The sequence below is a fragment of the Hakea prostrata genome, chromosome 3, assembly GCF_041222555.1.
Source record: "Hakea prostrata isolate BN-2017 chromosome 3, UWA_Hpros_2, whole genome shotgun sequence".
Lineage (NCBI taxonomy): Eukaryota > Viridiplantae > Streptophyta > Magnoliopsida > Proteales > Proteaceae > Hakea > Hakea prostrata.
Window position 1 is genome coordinate 17,542,765 of NC_142602.1, and position 21,928 is coordinate 17,564,692.

The 21,928-nt window shown below is 38.8% G+C and overlaps 2 protein-coding genes across 5 annotated transcripts; one reads left to right on the forward strand and one right to left on the reverse strand.

The window, feature by feature from the left end:
* Positions 1-723: 723 nt before the first annotated feature.
* Positions 724-8,617, forward strand: LOC149021303 (protein EI24 homolog). Of its 3 annotated transcripts, none has more exons than XR_016172320.1 (11): positions 724-994; positions 1,131-1,196; positions 2,073-2,223; positions 2,823-2,875; positions 3,565-3,699; positions 3,825-3,888; positions 4,051-4,136; positions 4,231-4,313; positions 4,718-4,794; positions 6,531-6,627; positions 7,986-8,617. XR_016172320.1 is itself a non-coding variant. In XM_089149559.1 (11 exons), the coding sequence occupies exons 1-11, from the start codon at positions 876-878 to the stop codon at positions 8,050-8,052; spliced, it is 1,017 nt and encodes a 338-aa protein (XP_089005685.1). In that variant the 5' UTR covers positions 724-875; the 3' UTR covers positions 8,053-8,617. The 3 variants fall into 3 exon arrangements, 2 of the variants coding, with proteins under 2 accessions (XP_089005685.1, XP_089005686.1); XM_089149559.1 differs by having other exon boundaries at positions 6,512-6,627; XM_089149560.1 differs by having other exon boundaries at positions 4,231-4,307; positions 6,512-6,627.
* A 369-nt stretch (positions 8,618-8,986) lies between these two features.
* LOC149021304 (DDB1- and CUL4-associated factor homolog 1-like) lies at positions 8,987-21,182 on the reverse strand. Of its 2 annotated transcripts, XM_089149557.1 has the most exons (14): positions 20,746-21,182; positions 18,153-18,234; positions 17,869-17,985; positions 17,579-17,757; positions 16,556-17,486; positions 16,361-16,458; positions 15,859-16,279; positions 15,151-15,750; positions 14,875-15,054; positions 14,193-14,759; positions 13,372-13,482; positions 11,807-11,925; positions 10,103-11,729; positions 8,987-9,855 (listed from the first exon to the last, which is right to left on the reverse strand). In XM_089149557.1, the coding sequence occupies exons 1-14, from the start codon at positions 20,928-20,930 to the stop codon at positions 9,133-9,135; spliced, it is 5,940 nt and encodes a 1,979-aa protein (XP_089005683.1). In that variant the 5' UTR covers positions 20,931-21,182; the 3' UTR covers positions 8,987-9,132. The 2 variants fall into 2 exon arrangements, with proteins under 2 accessions (XP_089005683.1, XP_089005684.1); XM_089149558.1 differs by lacking the exon at positions 20,746-21,182 and having other exon boundaries at positions 18,137-18,201.
* Between the last annotated feature and the right edge of the window lie 746 nt (positions 21,183-21,928).

Here is a 21,928-nt window from a genome sequence, read left to right on the forward strand (position 1 = left end):
TTTGTTATTAGTTCATTAAAATTCTAATGAAATTGTGATCGACCAATTGATAGAATTTGATATTGTGTGAAGGATAAAACGAAAAACTGAAATAGAGAATTACGAATAGGGTAAAGGTAAAATGATTTAATCGGACTAAATAACAAATCAATACTGAAATTTATTTTTATTTTTTCCTCAACTCCAAATCCTAATTTCTCACACACAAAACTACAAAAGATAGAGAATGAAGACTCCAAGTAGATCCAACGATAAGTGATAGCATTAGCATGAAACGGTGAAAATGAAATTTGAAACCCGGATGCTTGATTTCACAAATGTGAAAATCAACGTTAACGATTAAGATTAAGACTTAAGGGTTCGTTAAGACTTTTAAATTTTAAAATAATAAAACTAAATGAAATTTGAAAATTAAAGTTAAACTTAAAACTTACCTGTTAACACTCAACTACTCAAACTCAAGTCTCAACGTCTCAAACACTGAAATTCATGGATCTTAATTACATTTAAACAATACCAAAAAAAATTACTTACATTTAATATGTTATTTTATTTATGTAAAAGACTAACGGGCTAACGGGCCGCACACGGGCTGGGCTATAACAGGTCGGTTCGGGCCGGTTTCAACGGTTCGGGTTGAAAATTGACACCCCTACCCTTAAACATAGGACGGCAGGAAGCACTATGCAAAAAAAAAAAAAAAAAAAAGGCGACTGACCAAAGCGCGTTGCGATAGCATATCTTTGGCGTCTGAATATTTTACTCAAAAAGACCGGTATCGTCTGTTTGGATACTTCTATTTGTAAACCCAATAGAAGTCATCAATCCTCAACTAGACGAAAACGCAAATCCTTCTGCTCTTCTGGTAAATTGTGATGGCACTCAAACTCAAGATGGATTCTCTGATACCAAAGGTCAAGCAAGCCGTGTCACTTTGGATTGATGGTTTCAGAGAAGCATGTTGTCTTCACAAGGTCGTCTTACTCTGTTTCAGGTTCTTTCTTTAATCTCACTCTAATTCTCTTCAATCCTTTAACCTCAACGTTCAAATTCTAATTCTCTCTCTCTATTCCGTGGGGTTAGTTTACTAACCATTGTGCTTGGTTCTTTTCTTTAATGTTCTTTTTTAGGTCGAAGATGCTCATGACCAGAATGGGGCAGTGTTTTCTTTTGAATGGCTTGATTTTCTTAGGAAGGTAGTCTTCTCGCGCTTTTTTTTCAAGATTTTCCATCTTCTCTGTTCCAGTTTTTTTACTTTTCTCCTTTACTCTTTCTCCTTGTTATCAAATTGAATTCGTCCTGATTTACAATGTAATTCTCTTAATTCTCTTCAGAATCTTTTTCTTAGTGACTTGAATTCTTTTTGTCCGGTAGAAAGGCGTTCCATGATTAAGACTAGATATTGGGAATGCGTTTTCTGTGCAACTGGTTTTGCAGGTCCTAAAAATTATTCCACTCCACCACTGTTCAACTAATTCTATGTTGACTAAAATATTCTTAACAGTTGGGTGCAAAGAATTCCCTGCAATTTTTTACTGTCAATTTAACGCCAGGGTGAAGATGGGATCGTGTTACGTTATCCTCGTGATTTTAGCGAAACTAATAGGACAGCAATCCGTCTTGATGATCGCGGGCTCATCCGGGTCGTTCAAGATTGGGGTCCGAGTTTTACAAGTGTGGCTCAGATTCCGGTTGTCCACAGCCGGGTGTTCCAGCCGATTTTGCTTGAACTTTTCATTTTATTTTCTTTTTGGATTCATTTTATCTTTATTAACTTGCGCTTTGTAATGGTGCTGAATTCCCCGCTTGACTACTTTGCTTCTATTTATCCTTTCTTTAGTTTCTGTTTTTGCCTTTCTATTTACCCGTTCTTTAGTTTCTTTTTTGCTTTTAGTCTTTTTTTTTCTTTTTTTTTCGTTTCCCAATTTTAACTGGTGAAAATGTTGGTTTATATTATTGGGCCATTGTCCAATTAATGTTAAGAATTTCTTGCATGTCATAGTGTCTCATTTCAGCTTGGAAACATCTGTAGTTGACATTATTAAAATTTATGAATCTTTTCACTGTTGCAGCCTCTTTATTGTAAATTCGGTTGTCATCCCAACTCTAGGATGGATATTACCAAATGAATGGCTAAATTCTGGTTCAGGCAATCAATGTTCCTTCACTGGTGCTGTAAAATTTCATTCCTTCTTACGCTCAGGAATTGTTCAGCTTTTCTATGTGAGTATGCAGATTTTCTGTGCAAGTAAGCTTTTTCTTTTGCAATTGATTTCCTTATAGATGTTCATGGTTTAACCCCAGACATGGTACACATGCTGTGTCCTATTGGTAATTCTACATCCTGGCTGGATATTGATACAACAAATGATTATTGCTCTTGAGTACACTGTACTCGCTTGGCAGTTATAGCATAAAGACTTCAGGGTAAAGCATTCGCCATAATATTTTATATACATTTTGGGCTCATTTCTGTGGTTCAAAGCCTTTGCTACTTATTTCCATTATTGGTACTCCAACCTTAGTAGTGCCATGTGGAGATTCATTGTTGAAACTAAAAGCCTTTGCTACCAGGTTTTCTTTGGTAAAACCAGATTGAACATTTCTTGCGACTAGATGCGGAAGTCAACTTATGATTCATCGTATGTTTTGGCTAAATGTAGTGGTGCCCAGTGAGCCCAATTATATTTTTGCCCTCTTTCCTGAAAATATTTCTTATCTGCACTACAAGTCTTTATTTCATTGTGGATATTGCTCATATTTTTATTGTTATTAACAATCCAGGTTGCTCTGAGTATTTCATTTTGGTGTTTCCCTTGCAGATATTTTGGTTTTATCCACTGTATGTTTTCAGCTTTGTACTAAGCATTTTGTGGTATTTTTCTGCTCCTTATAGCCTATCATTTTCATGGTTAAGAGCTTCAAAGAGTTTTTGTTTTTAAGTAGTATTCTTCCTTGAAATGTGATATTTTTCTATTGGGGAATTTGGTGGACATATTGCTATTTTTTTACAACTTGTCTTTAGCATGAAGCTCCTTATTTCTTGCAGCTAAAGTGTGGGATAAAACTAGGTTGTATTTGCTATGACCACACTTCTTCACTCATTTCACCGGTTCGTTATATGGATAATCAGGTTCTGGAAGTGTGGTGTCAGGGTCAAACAATTCATCCTGGTTTAATCCAAACCTATTATTTAATTTTAGAGTTAACATGATACAACATATCTATCCAAACTAGATAGGGTTTTATGGATTCTATTTGGCCTAGAGTTTGAGGTATTCTACTTATTGGTCAAAATGTTTTGGTATTCTGCACAGGTTTTCTCCACACCTCTCTTATTTTGGTCGTAATTCCTCATTTGGTTTTGGGAAAAAAATGTGATGATGTTTAACACACTTCACAACCTGCCTCATGGCAGTACATGGATTTATATATATATGTATATTTTCTTGTCATTCTCAAATTATTTTAGCCTAGGATGGAATTAAGGTACAACTTGCAACTTTGTTGAGGCTATGCTCTACTTATCTTGAGATGCTTCTCTAAACAAGAGTTGTAATCTAGGTACAATGACATTGCTAAGTATGCTTTCGTCACAATGGATAAAGATGGATCAACTACAGTGGAAACATCAATCAAGGAGGAGTCAACAAACTCACGAACTTCCACACATATTGAAAAGCCTCCTGGCCTTGAAGGGTACAAACTTCAAGCTGATTAATTATTCCCTGACAATGCCGCTACTGCTTCATCACCTGCAAACATTTCCACTAAAGAATTTGTATTAGTAAAGTAATTTTTTATGTTTTGTTATGTCTAAATAGGGTGATAATTGGAATCGGGGAACAGATTTATTCACTCATCCTCTTGAACATCTTCTTCCTTGAGGTGCACTTTCTTTGTTGTTGGTAGTGAGCATCCTTCATTTTTTCATTTTCTAGGTTCAGATTATTCAGTAGGCATGTTTAACATGTGCAATGAATTATTCTCTATTGGTGATTTGTTATATTGAATGATAAATTTGAAAGTTTGTGGGGATTTACAATGCAGGTTTTTGCTATTGGGTTTGTACCCTACATTGGGAAGCTGCTCAATTTCATTCTTCTTTCTTGGATGTATTCCTACTACAGCTTTGAGTATGTGCAGCATTTACTTATGTAGTTTCATGAGTAGCGTTTATTATTCTCTTGGGTTCTTGACCAAGACTCACTGTATTTCTCAACTTATTAGGTACAAATGGAATCTTGCCGAGGTGGGTCTAGACAAAAGGCTTGACTTCTTTGAATCAAACTGGGCCTTCTTCGCAGGTTTTGGTAATGATATTAGTCAGTGAAGTATAAAGCTTCAAACATTATTTAAAAATTTGTTCCTTCCAGAATTAAAGTTATGCAGTTACTGCAGTGGATGCTTTAATGCAAAAATTTTATGCATTATTGCTTAAAAAAGTAAATATACGTGAAACTCGTTCTCTCTTTCTTTTTTTCATTTAAATTTCATGCAAAAATTGTATGCACTATTGCTTAAAGAAGTAAATATACTTGTAATATTTGTTAATCTCATTTTTACCTTTGTCTTTTCTTCTAAAGATTGTTGAAGAGAACACTCAATAATTTTATTATGCTATTCGTCTGTGATCTTTTCTCAATCCTCGTCTGTTTTAGGTCTCAAGTTTCTAACCTGTTGTAATTGTATTTATTGATTTTTTATTTTTTTCTAGGAGGTCCTTGTGTCTTGGCTATTTTCTTCTTTTCTCCTCTTGTGAGTTACGGCGTAATGGCTACCCTATTTCCACTGGTACTTCCAAAAATTCTTTGATTTTCTCATCATAGAGTTTCATTAACCTCCTCCCCAACCCCCAGGGATTTTCTCCTTTGACTTCATTTTGTTTGGTATGCTCATATTTTAAAAAGATTGGGAGGATTCTTCAGTGACATAGTTCAGTTATGTTATTAAGGATCACTTAGATATTCGTATCTGGGAAGTGCCTGTCATAATGTATGTAAGCAGCTTGATGGTTTACATTATAGCAAGTACCTTATGTTCATTTTGAGCCTGTCATGTGTATTGTTTAAAGCATCATGCTTGACTTTCGAAGTATCAACACCAGGGTATCCCTACTGAAAAACGTAAACAAGTTATAAGGGCATGCATTCTCTTTTCATTCTCATGTGACTGAAATATCTGTTTCTCCCTTATTATTGGGCCATGTGAACACATGCTCATTAAAACTACTGCAGAAATGACCAAATTGAATTTTTAGCATAGAATCCATATTAGCATATATGCTGCAGTCTGTTACGGATTCTGGAGTTTTTTATATTCTTAGTCAAAAATAAATTTGAAGATAAAATCCAAATACACGCAAAAAGAGAGAGAGAGAGAGAGAAATTGGCTGAAAATGAGAATGAAAAATGATAGCAAAAAGAGCCTTAGACAACTGTTTCAGAGCTAGTTGATTCTTTGATTATCTGATCAGTTGGCATTGAAGTTAATTTGGTTAATCAGTAAAATGAGAAATGATAGGCCATCTGAAAAAATTTAAAACAACAAATAAAGGAAGTATACCAACATGGAACTGTAATCCTTGAAGATCATTTTATGCATTAGATTTAGCAATGACCCTCCATATAGACAAAACAACAACAACATTACCACACACGCCATATCCAACCAAATGGGTCAGCTATCTTCCATATAGACAGCAAACCACCTAAGTCATCTTCCCTGCTAGAAGTTCCATTGTGGATATCTTCCCAACCTTAAGACTCTCTTTCCCCAATAAAAGTAACCTGTCTATCACTCCTACCGGTGTTTAGATCACTGAAATACCGAATTTCTTTCTTGACTTCAATAAAGTACTTCAATCTTTATAGAACCCTAACTAAACTGATGAAATAAGATATTTTATTGAAGTACTCCAGACTTCGTGCTAAAAAGTTGAGTGTAGACCACAGTTGTAGCCCTGAGGTCAAGGCATCGAAACAGCCTCCTAGCAAAAATTGTTGGGGGTAAGACTGCATCGAAAAATTCCCCCCCCCCCTTCCCCAGGACTCTGCTTGTGCGGAAACTTTTGGCACCGGGTTCACCCTTTCTAAAGAAGTTGAATGTGTACTTAGTAAGATGGAACCGAGAATGAGAAACAAAGCAAAAGTGAGTTGTTAAAAATTCTTAAAAGAAATGCAGGAAAAGTGGATAAGATGCATTATGGAAGTGAATGAGAAACAAATAGAAACCATTTCAGAGAGCAAAAGGCAGAAATAAGTAGAAGCAACTTGACAGGCCTCGTATTATGTATGAATTCTGATCGTGGTAAGAATCCATTTGGCTGGCCTCATTTAGTTAAAAAATTGTGTTGTTGTTTGGTTGTAGAAATATTTATGCAATATATAGGAAAGCATGTAAAATATAAAGGACATTTGGGTTAAACTTAAATTAACTATTCAGAACTCCATCTGTGCTATCCCATTTACTAGGTATTGTTTCAGTAGTGCTGACTGATTTCATTTTCCAGTTTGTTGCAACTGCCACAGGCTCTGATGTTCACCAAGCAATGAATTCTAACAGAAGTACATGGAGGGGAGCTGGATTAGGAAGGCTTCCAATTTTTTATGCTGCTGATACTATATCGTAAGATACATTTTTTTTTTGGTTCAATCGTAAGATACATTTCAGTCGCACCATTTTTGCTTGTGTATGTTTTTTTTTTAATTTCTTAAATATTTCAGAATTTATTTCTTACATAACTAAAATATAGCTATTAGCATCTTACTGTTTGAAACTATTCCTATTTTTGTTTGGTCAAGTTTGGTGTCTTGCTAATAAATGTGAGTGTAGTTAAAGATAGACCACAAAGATGAGTCTGGTAGAGTGCGAATTTAGAGGTAGCATGTGATAATTTTCCAGTACTCTGAGCGTTTTATCTAGGCCATTGATCAAATGGACTGATGAAATGGGTTTTTCTTTGTATTCTGTAAATTGTGAGCTTTCTCCTGGTTGAAGAACAATCCTTCATTTACTATATGGATGTCTTTTCAATTTTAGGGTCACAAAGGATATAATATTGGAAATCATCTCCATATATCAGGAGTATCTGCTTTTCTGACTTGTGAGTTAAAGTCTTTTACATAAAAAATTGATTGGGTAATACTTTTGAAGTACTCAAGGATTAAGACTATCTGGCTGAGACTTGAGAGATAGGAGCATGAAAATATACATACACATAAACTTGGCCATGTTTTGGTAGAATGACCCAACAATAACACCTACATTAATGTTTATGATGTTCCTCTGATCATATCGGTGTACTTACTGAGATTAACTAGCTTGATAAATTTTCTGGAACTAGCTATTATTACTACACTTGGAAACCTGTCCAACCTACTGTAATCCTCTGGAATTATTTACATCAGAGGTGTCTAGTTGCTCGAAAAAGAGAACCAGATCAAAATGCAGAGTGATGGACATAATTATCAATGGGAATGTCTAACCAAGCTAATGCTAGAGATATTACATGAGTTGTCATAGGACTTTAACCTTGGGAAAGAAATCCACCAGAGATGCTTGATCCATTTGTTTGCCATTCTCTGTTTCCTTTTCTGATGGTCAACAGTTAAACTTTTGGATATATGACATGCATCTCATCATTTCTCTCTAGAATCAAGATTTAGTTCATGATTGCTTCTCATAAATTCAAATTACATTTAGTTCTAGAATTTTCCATTTTCACTATGTTTGTGTTAACAGAACTTTTTGGTACTTGCTGTCCACTCTGCCACATGAATTTTGGCTCCAGTTTGTGGGAAATGTTTTCTTGTGAAAAGACTTGTCGAATTCCCTAACTGCCAATGCTTCAAAATGGCTAAAGCTAAATTAGGAGAAATTCAGTAGATTATGCATTGGATTTGGTAGGATTGGGTTTTACTATATCATGAATTGAGAACGTCCCTGACACATTTCTTTGTTCTTTTTTTGGTCGAATGCTATAGGGTGTGGGTATTACGTCTTTTCAGTCACGAACCTCTTGGACGAACACTAGACAAGAAGACTTCCTGAGAAGTTCTGCAAGTTGTTCAAATTGAGTCAGAACCTCCCGGTAACTAAATGTGGTTGTGCTTGCAGAAGAGGGTACTGGGGCTATTTAAGATATTTGAACTTCTCCATTGTGCAAGTTGTGTATAAAATCATAACCTTTTGTTTTATAGTCATGTACAGTGATTTGAAAAGTGTAGATATAAATGAGAAATCACGGGCAGCCTGACAAGAAGAATACTGTTGAAGACTTCAAAAGCAAAAAATAAGCTAGAGGGGAGATAGAGAGTGAGAGAGAGGATTGGAGTTGACGAGAAGTGATGAAATGGAGATTCTAATTCCTAAGTGTGTTATGTTTAGAGAAAAAAATAGAAATGTATCTGATATCTATGAGGTATGCACGGTTATTCTGCCAACGGGTAGTTTGTTAACATAGTCCATTCCCTGGTACTTCCTCCTGAGCTGATGAGCTCGTTTAGCCTTCGTGCTTAGTTACTGAAAAAAAAACAAAGTTAACCGTTATACTACTAGTACTGAGCTAATGAAATGTGGGCCACCACATAAGTCTACATCAGCTTCGTGCAAAGCCATAAACTAAATCTTCTCAATTAACGGCCTGAAAACCATCTCCATGGTTCTCTTCCTGATCGATCAAAGTGTATGAAAATCCTTAAAATTTATTAAGTTGCAGACCAGGGTTTTGGGTATTTGGGGAACAAGAATGCTGCCACCTTGGTTGCAGCCTTGCAAGAGTATTCCTACTAACTAGGCTTGCTGCGAAATTATCCAAATAACTTCACCCGTATTCAATGCTGCATGGACTCTGATGTGGTTACCTAGATTTCAAGACGAGATCAAGTATGTAGTAGTACTGCAACTCCAACACAACAACTAAAATGGGCACTCAACAGATACAAAGAACATGAATGAAGAAGCCTTTATTACTAGAGGGTCAAAAAAAGAACAGGGACATCAGTTCTTGCATCCCCATCGCCTTCTCACCGCCTTCTCACCTCTCGAATCTGGGAAAATCTCCTCCCGGAAAACCTTTAATATTGCAACTCAATAATTACATTTTAGTTGCAAGACCACCTGGATCGTTCATTAACAGATTTTATGACAATTAGAACCCAAAAACCCGTTGGCCATATCCCCTTCTTCCCCACTACTGAAAGATCCAACCACCTCGCTATCTTCTTCGTCACTTATAATATCAAGAATTCCTGTATCAGCATCAAAATCCAAATCATCAATGACAAAATCCCCATCATCATCCTCATCTATCTCATCTACAGTTCCATCATCATCTTCATCATCATTGCTCATATCATCAGCATCACTATCCATGCCAGCATCCAGGTCAGTTCCTGATGTCGGCTCCTCATCAGCACCTGAGTCGTCGTCATCAACATCATCGTCTTCTTCCTCAGTTTCAGCATCATCAGGGTCAGAATCGTCATCAGTTGGCCGCCTACGGCCTATCTCATAGAGCCTCGCAGATGCAAACATCTCGTCATGGTCATCCATCAATACCAAACCGACAAAAGAATCAGTTGGTTCTGTTGAAAAATCAAGGACACAACGATCAACAGGGACTCTGGCTATGTCTGAGTAGTTGACAGCATCCAAAGTCCGAAATGCTGAGAAAAGAGGGTGCCTCGCACGCCGGGTGTTTACTGCTGATGTTATGTCCTCAAGATTCCTCCGGAGGATTGCATAGATTACATCTCCGCGCGCATTGAATGTTATAACTGTCTGGTCCAAAGAAGGTACACTGCGTAGAAGCTTGAACTTTCGGAGATCCCAGACTTCGGAGTTTATAATTACCTGAATGTGGTCTCCAGTTAGCAACAATAGACCCCACAACTAAGGAAAGACAGTTTAAGGAACTACCAAACCAACAGGTGCTGGGTTGGTTCCATTACACGGATATCAAGTCAGAATCAAGAGACGTAACAGATGTTTAGATGCAAGAATGTATTCAACTTCAATAAGGAACCCAGACCAGAGCTGCAATTTAAAATCCAAAACTCAAACAACAAAAGACATTTAGAATGACTAGCTTTATGCATACCTCGTTTCCAGCAGGGTGAAATCCGCCACCCCCATAATCAGTGAACTGGTCAAAACGATGAACAGGTCCAGAACTTCGCCGATCCCATAAGACTCCATTCCAAAGTAGCATTGTGTCTGACGGGCTAAAATGTACGAGAGACTGTGCATGCCCTCTGCCTGGGGCTGAAGAAATTGTAGAGGGATCAGAAAGCTTGAACTCCAAATTGAAGGTCTGGATGTCATACAAGAGAACTTCACGCCTGCTTGATTCTGATGATATTGCTGCAAATTTTGTCCCTGAATTGCTGAACCGTGCCAACTTGCACCCTTCAGATGAATGCATAGGCCCTGCTGAAACTGAAGATGCATCCCATAATCGCACTTCATGTGATCCAGAAGAGAGAATCAGTTGGCTATCCCCGCATAGGGTTGACTGGACATGTGAAACTGCTGACTGGTGGCTTGTGCAGCTCTCGAGAACATTGCCGCTGTTTGAGTCAAAAATCTTGAGTTCACCAGAATGGCCACCAGTCGCAATTTGGGAGGAGTCCCCAAGAAAAGTAATGCATGTCAGGAGGGTGGAATCATCCCTGCAAGTACGCCATGGCCTGAATCTGCTGTAAACAAACTGACGATCCAGATGATTTCCATGGATACCACCATAGTGGTTCCGGAACTCACGTGTACTCAGCCTAGCTGTCACATTTGCAGGTGCATCAACATTTCTTCTTGACTCTGGACATATATGTGGGTATAGAAGCGAGAGCGGAGGTAGAGTGGTTATTGGAGCAGGACATTGGCGATGCTGGTGCTTTAGATACTGCACCACAATATGGTCTAGAGTCACCCGTTCTGTGGTACCAAGAACTGAGTCAGCAAGCAGACTGGGAGGGGAGGAAGATGGAGTCATGAGGCCCAACAAGGTACTACCATTGGGTTGACTATTATCCAAATTATCGCCGACATTTCCACTTGCAGTTAAGCATCCAAACTGATCAAGCTGGCTAGAACTTGGTGTAACAGAAAGCCCAATTGAATCCATCGGTTGACTGCTTGTATGGACAGTACTGGAGGTCTGGCATACTGGAGACTGGAACACATGCTCGCTGGTTGTCTTGCGCTTTCCTTGTGAAGCAAATTCACTATCCCTCAAGTCTGTTAGTTTTCGTTTTGCTGGTAAAACTTTTGATGTCTTAAACTGGAGTTCTGTATCTTCACAAGGCTTCGGAGCAGACACTGCTGAAGCATCTGATACCTCAGAAGCTGCAGACCCATATTTTGAAGAATCAGAACTCTTGCTGGTTGATAATGGATTTGGCAAAGGCTGGTTTCTAGACTGAAAGCTGATGCTTCGAGAGAAAACTAGTGGCTTCTTCTTTATAGAAGGCACAACTGAATCAGTCTTTAGGCTCGAATCCTCATCTCGTACAGTTGGCTTTGATGCATCTAAGACAAATCCAGTAGTGCGACCAGATGGCCACTGAATTTGAGCGGTTGGGGTTTCTTGAATATTGATTTGGTGTAGGAGTGGAGGGGGAGCAGTCGAGGATCGCAAAGGTGCCAACTTAGCCTCTTTTAGCAGTGAAGCGGCAGCACTGGTCAAGCCAGATGCCTGAAGATGCTCATGTATAAGGAGTAAAAGCTCTCTGAAATCAACACAAGGAATGAATAGAAGCAGATGAATAAGTTAGTACATAATTGTGAAACAAGGAGGTGGAAGTACCTGGAATGGTAAGTAATAGGAGTGGCAGCAGCTATAGCTGCTCTCTCAATACGCCTCAAAGTAGGTGCAGCAGCATCTGAGGCTGCAAGTGTGCTTGCACGCCCTGAATTTGTTACAATCTGTATAAAACATAAATGTACCATGGACCATTATTTTCTCATAATTAAATATGGCTATGTCCAGCATAACCAGATACGAACTGCAAAAGTCGAGCCATAATTTGTTCATTTCTAGGCCTCTCTCTCTCTCACTCTCACACAGTCAAAACTCTTGATGAGCACATCTGTGCCTTACCATGTGAACAGCTGATTTAGAGAATCTGTCTATTGGATAGATGGAGCAGTGTGGTGTCAACTCTCATTCATATTGACCAGTAAGGCCAAATTCATATCAAGATAGGCAAAACAACATTATATAGGACAGATGCATTAAAATGTTTGTGTACCCAATACGGATTGATTCAAGGCCTATACGGTCAATAAATAAGCTACCAAACCCCAAAAATCCCAGTTTTCATAGACTAACTTCTTTCTACTCGGATTTATTGCAAAACCTAATTGGTCTCATCCATACTCAAAAATGACCTAGGAGGAGTGATTTAAGAGCCAAAATATTAAACTAGAGATTGAATATTTTAAATTTTTAATCACATGAGTATTCCTTTTTCAAATCTTCATGAATTGCAACTTGTTACTTATTTGTAGGTCAGGTATTACACTTGGCCAAAATTTGAATAATATGCGTGCCACCAAGACAGAGATAACCTGATATTGGTTGAATGTTATTGTTTATTGCCTATTTTTGGTAGATAGTGCTAATACTACTGTTTATTGCTTATTTATGGTAGACAATGCTATAAAAAGAACTAAATTTAATAACTAAGTGCACCAAAGCACATCTAGCATCTATCCGATGCCTCTGACTCTAAGACATCTCTTAAACCACTGTTCTAATGCTGCTGCCTGATACATTGGAGCATCCTTAGATTGTATATATGTGCAGTCTCCAAATCCACCACAGTTGAATGCGCTATCTATTGGATTATCTACTTCTAGTTTCAACCAAAATAGAGTGCACAACTAGTGGCAGAGTTGATTAAGGCTGTGAGGTGTACCCAATGCAAAAATGCATCCAGGATCTGAGCCACAAGGCACACCACACACCCCCAAGGGATGTGAGGCACATTCTCCTTCAAATAATTGTTAATTAGCTATCTATTAGGAAAAGCTACACTATAAAATGGCAAATAATTCATAAAACTCAATAGAAATTAGCACAAATTAGAGCTGTCATCAAATGCCATACATATACATAGACAAGCTCCTCTTGGTCGTCTAACTATTTGAGCAATGTGGTACGCTGATACAGGCGAGGCCAAGGACAGTTCGGCATAGAAACTACTATTGGTATGTAAGTGCTCCTTATTCCATATTCTGGAGTGCACCCAACCACATGGAAATTGGAAATCTAAATATAAGCCCTAGTGATGCTGCTTACCCAATCTCGCCACTTGAACACACTCAAAAGCAAATTGAAATTTGAATGTAGGGCCTACTGATACTTACCCCAATCAATTCTATTGCCACTTGCACAAGTTCAGCATGCCACCTGCCCTGCTCCAAACCAGGAGTCTGATTGCCCGAATCTCGGATTAGCTCTGAAAGTTTTTTTCCCACCTAAAACATCATTTCAAAGAAACAAATCAAAGACATATCTGAAGTATTTCAAAACACCATGCTCCACACGCTCACCACCCAAACTGCAAGCCTGCAACATACAAACAAAGCCATCACCCACCCACCCCCAAAAAAAAGAACCCAAAACACCCTATCCTCAACAAAGAACTGGAAATAGCAAAGCAGAGCAGAAAGATCCCCCTCCCAGCCTTTTTATGAAACACTAGTTTAGTGAAATTAAAATGGGAAAAGAAGACAACAAAAAATTATGAACATTATATCAAGATTGGCAAGGTGCAGTCTCCATATTGCATATGGTGAACTTTTAGTCAAATAACTTTAAAGACTAGAGCAGTAACATGTTAAAAAAAGTTATGTTCACAACTGCAACAGCAGCCAATTTAGAAGAGTGGCACTTCTTATCACTAACTTTTCTCCTATCTCAACCAGTGCAAAAAGCAGAAAGTTCAAATCCAAATGACTTCATGCGCTTAGTGAAAATTAATAATTTCTACTTCCATCCAGGAAAGCCGACCACGGTTGCAAGGGAGAAGGTTAGTTGGCAAGGACCAACACCTTACAATAGAGTACAGAAGCTCAACTCTCCTTTCGCCAATCCCAATCCAGTGTCATCATCCAAAAAACTGTAGTCATCCAATTATAAGAACTGTAAAAGAAGGCAGGAGTTTTGATACTGGACCACCACTCACCTGAAGCTTTGTCAAAATATGTGCAATTGATTCATCTCTGGCCAAACCAAGGAGGACTCGGCATGCAAGAGCCCGTATACAATCAAGAGCACCAAGAGGAGTCAGTATACGCGGGTGGAGAAGATGCAAAAGCACCTTTATTCCATTGTTGGCTCGAACAACCTCCCGTGCCTGACGATAGCCTTGTTCCAAGTTTGTAGCAACGCCAGCACAACCTGGTCCAGGACCTAAAGATATCCTACGATCTCCCACCACCCCAGAAGTGACATTAGCAACAGCCGCTTGTGAAATACTACTGAGAGCTGGCATACCAAGTACTGTTGAATTGCTACGTTCTGCAATAGCAGATTCTCCATTTCGCTCCCTGGACTCATTTTGAATGACCAAAGAAACATTTCTGTCTAAGATACTTCTCTCAGCGTGTCTTTCTCTATTCTCCACAGTAGAACCATTTGAGATTTGAAGTAAATTAAGTTGCTGACCTTGAGCAAGCACAACCGGTTTGTTACTGATTGAAGGAGGGGGACAGACAAGATTAACCAACACATTGAGTGCTGGCTGAGTAACCTGCTAAAACAAAATAAATTAATTCCAAATAGAATGTAATCCCATAAAACCAGCTTCAAATTCTTTTTTGCAGCATTCAAGCTCTATAAAAAATAACGACACCAAAGTTCATTACCTCTGGATCCACATAGCCGGCACCATTTGCTGCATCCAAAATAACTGCCATACCAACACGCTGATTGCTCAATGTGGCATTTACAATTCGTTTACGGCCATTAGGCACCAATGTAACAATTTGAAGAACACCCAATGCATACTGAGCCAAGTCATGCAAGTAACGCTCAACAGTTGGGGCCTAGGTAAATAACTTGATCAGTTAACGAACAATGATAAGCAGGCAATGAGCAAGAAACAAATGAAAGCAAGAATATAAGTATTGGTAGCCACATACCTGACATAATTCTAACATAATGATATGCCCATTGGAGTCTAAGAACTTCTCCACTGAAGACCAATAAGCTCTTACAAATACAGGACCAAGCTTCCGATCCCGCTGTATTTGCAGAAATATTACATCCATGGCTTCATTGCTGATGTCAAGTGGTTTGTAGGCAGCCCTAGAACTTGGAATATGACGGGCAATATTTCGACTTTTATTAGGACGAATGGAATCCACAAGCAAGAGAAGGTGAGCCCTAAAATATTGCCGAAGTGCAACACATGTGTGATAAGCTATCTGCTTCTCAGATGCAGTCAGCACCTCTGTAGGCAACCGATCATTTTGAAGAGACCCCAGATTAGACAAAGCAAGTGTCCCAGAATTCCCTCCTGATCTCACTGAGGCAGCAATGTGTAAGAGGTTCAGAAATTTTTGCAAGCCATCCTGTGCATCAAAAGAGTCCACAACTGCTCTAAAGATAAATGATGTGGCAAAAAAAACAGCAGCATTTTTCCTAGCCTGATCCTGTGGACACTCAAGAAGCTGGAGAGCTAGCTCAACCACTTGGCAGACAATATCTGGGGGAAGAGCACATACACGTTCCATAATTCCCTGAAAGAATATTCCATAAGAAGAACGTTTGGGTCAAAAAAATAAGGATTGCAAAAAATATAAACTAAGTAAAAAGGCAACTCTTAAGAATCATGTATGTGCATTTGCCTGAAGAGAACCAAAAGTACATAAGCAGGATGAAAGGCCAAATAAAGTCTGAGTAATTCTTGGGACTGCAAGAAGTTTTTGCAAGCCACCACGGTCAACCAATAATGCAGCAAATTTACGGTGAGCGGCTAAAGCACATATCAGCTTCAGCACATCAGGCAGCATTGCAGCATGTGGTGTGTCTCTACTTTTGGAACTCCTTTGAAGTAATGCAAGGCAGACATCAACTCCCTTTTCATGAAGAACAGGGCCCAGGACTTCAACATATTCACCAAGTATCTCAAGACATTGAATACAATATTTTTCTTTCAGCTGTGCAAGAGAGAAATTATCCAATACAAATGATCCTTCTAGATCCTCGTCTCTTTCTGGTTCTGTGGCCTTCAAATCAATTGAATCCTCGTGGAGATTATCTGAGCTCCTGTTAAACAACCAAGTATATGTAGCAGTATAGCCACCATAAAGGTATAACAAGGAAAATACAAGAGAATGCTCCACTTACCTAGATACCTCAGTTGCATTAGCAGCATCAATAACACTGGATGCTGCCTTTGAAGCAGCTAAAACTGCAGCTTCTTCATCATTTGTACTGTTAAATTCCTACATAAGGAATGGATAGAAGTAATGTACTTATATAATGAAACAGTAAAAATAACAAAACACAGAAAGCAGGAGGGGAGAAAGGGTCAATACCCACCTCTAAAGCAGCACTCTTCACAAGTTCAGCCGCAGCATCACCAGCTGCCTCAATTGCCTCTGCAAGCGCATTGGCTGCTCTGGCTTCGGCCTCAGCACCTCTAACTGCTTTCTTTACCAGATCAGAGATATCCCTAGTGCCAACTTTGCAATCTTGGAAACAATCATCATTATCTTCTCTTGCTGTACCATATCCATCAGCATCAATCTGGCCTGAATACTTTTTGGCATCGGAAACTCTTTTTGCATCTTGGTATCGTAAATGATTCCTCTCCCGGCTTCCTCCTAATCGTATTCCAGATCCTGGAGAGGTCAACAGTCTGTCATTGTCTATAGCTACTTCAGTAGCCCTTCCCTTTCCTCTAATCCTTGCCCATCCACGGCTTGTTCGGCGCCTTGAAGAATCATCTCTGATATTTTCCTCATACTCCTCCTCTCTCATGGATCTACTTGTACTATATCTATCACTAAATTTGGCTTTCCCATCACGCAAATCACGGATTTGCCTTTTTCCCTCAAGTGCTTCAACATCATCTTCATCAACGTCAAACACGTCAACCCCGTCAGGTAAATCATTTGCATATTCTATGGATTTTAGTGATTCTCCATCATCATCCCAACACTCCTCACCATGTGCTTGTCTAACACCGATGGCTTTATCATGATCCCTCTCAACACTCTGATCATCTAAAAATCCCTCATCCACTAGCCTAGGAGCATCTAATTGAGTACCATCCAATAGCTGCCGGAACCTACCCCTACTTTCTTCTCTACCTTTTAAGCAAGAAGCACCAGATATATTCTTATACTCTGTCAGATAACTTGAATCTTTTTTGCTTGTACTTGTTTCCCCAAGAACCCTCGTGCGAAGATAACGCATGAGCTTGGCTGACAATCTAGATGTTAACACATCTTCAACCACTTGACCACCACTGAAATTATCATTAGGAAAAAATAATCACAAAAAGAATAAAAAGGAACAGAAACCAGTGAAAAAGATGATAAGGTGCTGGAGGATACAGACCCAGATAAGCATACAGCAAGAAGTCCAGTAGCATATGTTCTCAACATTTCATAATTCGTGGGTGAATAATTTCCTGAGTCATCCTTTCCATTACATTCATCACCAAAGTTCCTGACATTATCATCCAGCATCCAGCTTTTGATGTTCTCTATGACAGCATCTTCAAAGACATGAGGATACTGTAGGTATTTCCAGAAAATCCACTTCACTCATAAGTCAAAATAATCAAAGAACACCAATGGCTCACAATGAACATATAAATAAAACCAGACAAGTCAAATTAGCTTTACCATCCAAGTTGTAGACCAGCTAAGAAGTAGCCTTGCAGAAGCCGCACGGATGCTGGTAGAGTATCTAGCTTCCGTAAGAAACTTAGAAGATATCAGCTCACAGAAATCATCATTCTCCTGAGGGGAATACAGAGGAGAGAAGGGGTTAAGTCATCAGGTAACTAAAACTCCAGATGAGCCAGTAAAGATAATATGAAATCCTATAATCACAAGAGTTCAAGGTTGCAACAACGGGTAAGGAATTAAGAGAAAGCAAGCAAGTCATTACAGGTAAAATCAGTTACCCGGACCAAGTTCCCTAGCTTTCCGATACTATGAGAAGCCCTTCCATTAGTGACAGAAGAATGACCTGACTCTTCCACATATCTGAATTATAAACACAAATGTCAGTCACAATGAAGTTCCAGGGATGATGCTAATTCAGGTATAATAAAGCAAAACTTCTCCAACAACAACCATTTGGATGATATTAAGTCCATATTCTATTATGTGCAAAAGGGATAACCTTATGTGCAAAAGGGATAACCTAGAAGGTAAATAAGAGACCATGTATCTAAATTATAGAAACGAAGGTTTGTCACAGACTCACAATGGAGTTTCAAGGATGACTCCAATTCAGGTATAATAAAGGCAGAACGTTTCCATCAACAACTATTTGGCTGACGTCAAGTCCAAAGCTGCTATGTAGGAAAGAACTAGCAGGTAAATCAGAGACCATAGGACAAGAAAAGTAAGCATGATTCGTGATCCTGAACATGCGAGGAATCCTCAATTTGTAACAAACATCGGTTGAAACCTGCAGTTCCGGTAAAGGTATCTTCGTTTTGTAGCCTTGTAGGTAACTAAGATGAAATCTTAGGGAAGTTTCCGAAAAATACCAAGTTTCAACAGGTTTCAACTAGCCTCGATTAAATCTTAATAAGTTTGACCACTAAATGCCAAGTTTTGACCAATCCAACCAACTTCAACCAACCAAGTTTCTACTATTTTCAACTAGTTTTGGTAGCTTCGACCAGCTTTGACCAACCCCAAATTTCGTAGCTCTTGACTAGTTCTAAATCTGTTTCGACCAAATTTCTGCCTCTCGCTCATCAAAATCAACTGAAATATTTATCCTTTTAACCTACATAACAAAACAAGTATGACACAGCTAGAATAACATGACCATATCCAATGCAGAATAACTTGCAGCCTTATTGTAACAACCACACCAATTAAACAAAAAATAGCAGCATTCCCCACAGCAAGAAGCAGTGAAATTTGGGATCTCTAGTCATAATAATTCCTGCGTTTTCGAATGGATAAATTAAGATAGCTTGGCTTCAACAACAGGGCAGAAAGATAAGAGCAATAACTTTAGAAAACAGCATTCTTTAGTGGATAGCATCTTCCTGGCTCTACCAAAATGCTTGGCCAGGCTCCTTCCCATCACATATGTTACAATGCTTTTAAAAATAGAAATCACTTCACTTATTCCAAACTATATGTTGAGATTGAGACCCCCACTTTTGTACAAATGATGAATGCATTATTGACAATAAATAGGCAACAATGCAACCTACAAGGGAAAATTGGAAATACTCAATCCCAACGACAGAGCCAAATGCTGACTCACATTTCAAATAATTAAGATCCTTGACCTCTCAAACTCTCTAGCATATTAGAAGGCAACTGACGCAGTTAAGAGTCCAAATGAGTCAACTGGGCCATAAAATGCTTTAATTTGGCCCGTGGTTGGATTCAATAGACCTTAGGGTTCTTAACTTATATCCCATCTCATCTTGGAGTCCTCAAAAAGTAGATACCACTGAGACACAAGCTTTCGAACCATGTTGATGACTGGGCTTGGGAGCAAGGAGTGCTTTGACGAATGAAAAAAATGGTAGCAGTGCAAGAAAAGGGCCTGTTTGGAATTCAAAGCCAGTATCCCAGGATTAATTTATAATAAAGAAGGCAAACAGTTAAGAAGTGTACAGTATTCTCAGAATGAACCAGTAGTCTTCACGTCCTTAAGGAGATCAAACGTGTGAAAGACAAATGGCAAAGCACAACTTAGAACATGAATCATGCATGAGCATCATATATAGATAGTCCACAAGCTGGTCAATATTATAGCAGGATCACTTAATTATTGAGGGCCATCCAATGGCCGAAATGTCGACCTGGTTCCTAAACAATGCTTATGGAAAAAGAAAGTGTGCACTAATTATATGAAGCATCTTTCACGTAAATAAACCAAAACAAATTTAAACGCGTCCCCAAGAGATTGACTAGAAGAAAGTCGGGCTGCTTAAATTTTCAAAATAGCGGAATAGGTAATAACAAGCCTCCACTTGAGTGACAGTAGCAAAATCAAAGGAAAAGAGCACAGAAATAGATAGATAAGGCAGATATTGAAGGCTTAAAAAATGAACAGAAAGAAATTCCGAGACACCCATTAAAGTAGTGAAGAAAAGCAACCACATTATATCTGAAGACAATACATTATTTGAAAGACTGAAAGCACCAACGCATAAAAGAAGTTGACAACCAATAACCAGCACTCAAGCTTTGTTTTGCCTCCCATTTCTTATGATTCCCGACAACTCAAATTCGATGCAATCAGAACTCGGTTCCATAAATATCCAGTTCCCAGAAAAGCCCTGAGCTACTCAAGCCTAATCTCCTAAACGCCCAAACCAACCCCATCATCTAGGCCAGAATCTCCTACGTTCCTTCGCTCCCCAAAATTCAAACCACCCCCCAGCACGAAGGAAGTAAAAAGAGAACCCGGAACCCATTAAAGCAATCACAGAAGCCGAACCTGGAGGGGGGGAAAAAGCAAGATGAAGTGTACCCAACAAAAGAAAAGGCAAAGATAAGAGAGAGCACACAAACCTGGACTCTTGAGTCTCGAGGATTGAAGCCAATGCATGGAGGACCTTGGGGTTAGGGTTTTCCTGAGATGATGTAATCTTTGATATCAATTTCTGTGCTCTGGAAAGCAAAATTTCGTCTTCGCTGACGTTCTTCGGCTCCCCCGACTCCATCTGTGGTTGCAGCGAACTCGAGGCCGACTCCATTAAGGTACGGTCAATAAAGATATCGATAAATAAAAATTCTTCCGCTAATTGAGGGACAGCAGAATTGTGTATTCACATATATGGTTTGAAAGTTGCAGGAGAAATTGAGTGTCTTCGTCTCTGACGTGTTTTTATATGAGCGTGGGAAGGAGAGAGGAGGAGGAAGACGAGGAGGGAAAGAACCGCCCCAACACGCTCTCTCGGCGATACCTAGAAGCGTCCATCGGTAAATGGAGACTAATTAATTATCAATTTTCATATTCGACTCAACCATTCAGTTTCGATCGTGGTTTTACCGTTTTAGGGCATCGTTTCGGAACGGGTATCGAGCAACTTGTTAGGATCTATTTCATGCTTGGCCTCAAAAAAAACACTCGTTAGGCTCGATTCTAAAGAAAACATTTCTATGACATGGTATCCCGTAGGGGTGTCAACTGTGCAATTTCGAGCGGTTTCGGGCTGCGCCTAAACGGTTCTGGCTGAAAAACACATAGCCCAAACACGGCCTATTAGCAAAATAACGGTTTCGGTCTAGTTTCGGTTTGGTACGGTTTGGATTCGGGCTAACTAACGGTTTGAGCTAACGGTTTATATTCGGGTTGACTAACGGTTTATAATGTGTAAGAAAATGAATAAGAAGAAACAGAAACAATTGAACATCCTACAACAACAGCGAAAATTATATGGAAAGCAAAGTTGCTATTGGTCAATTTCCATAAAAAAAAAAAACCCCACCCATTTTATAGAAATCAAGAACCTAGATATTAAATAGTAAAATGACTATCCTAAAAAAAAAAAAAGTTAGTCAAATGACTATTTGATATTTGAATTCATGTTTCATTTTTTTTAATTGTCTATACCAACTGCTTAATAGTAGTATAATGATTCAAATATTATTTAATGTAAAATTACAAAATGGGTTGTAAACGGGTTTAACAGGTTGCAGTTCAGTTTCGGGTTGGTGCGGGCTCCACAATGCTCAGTCCAATTATGGTCCA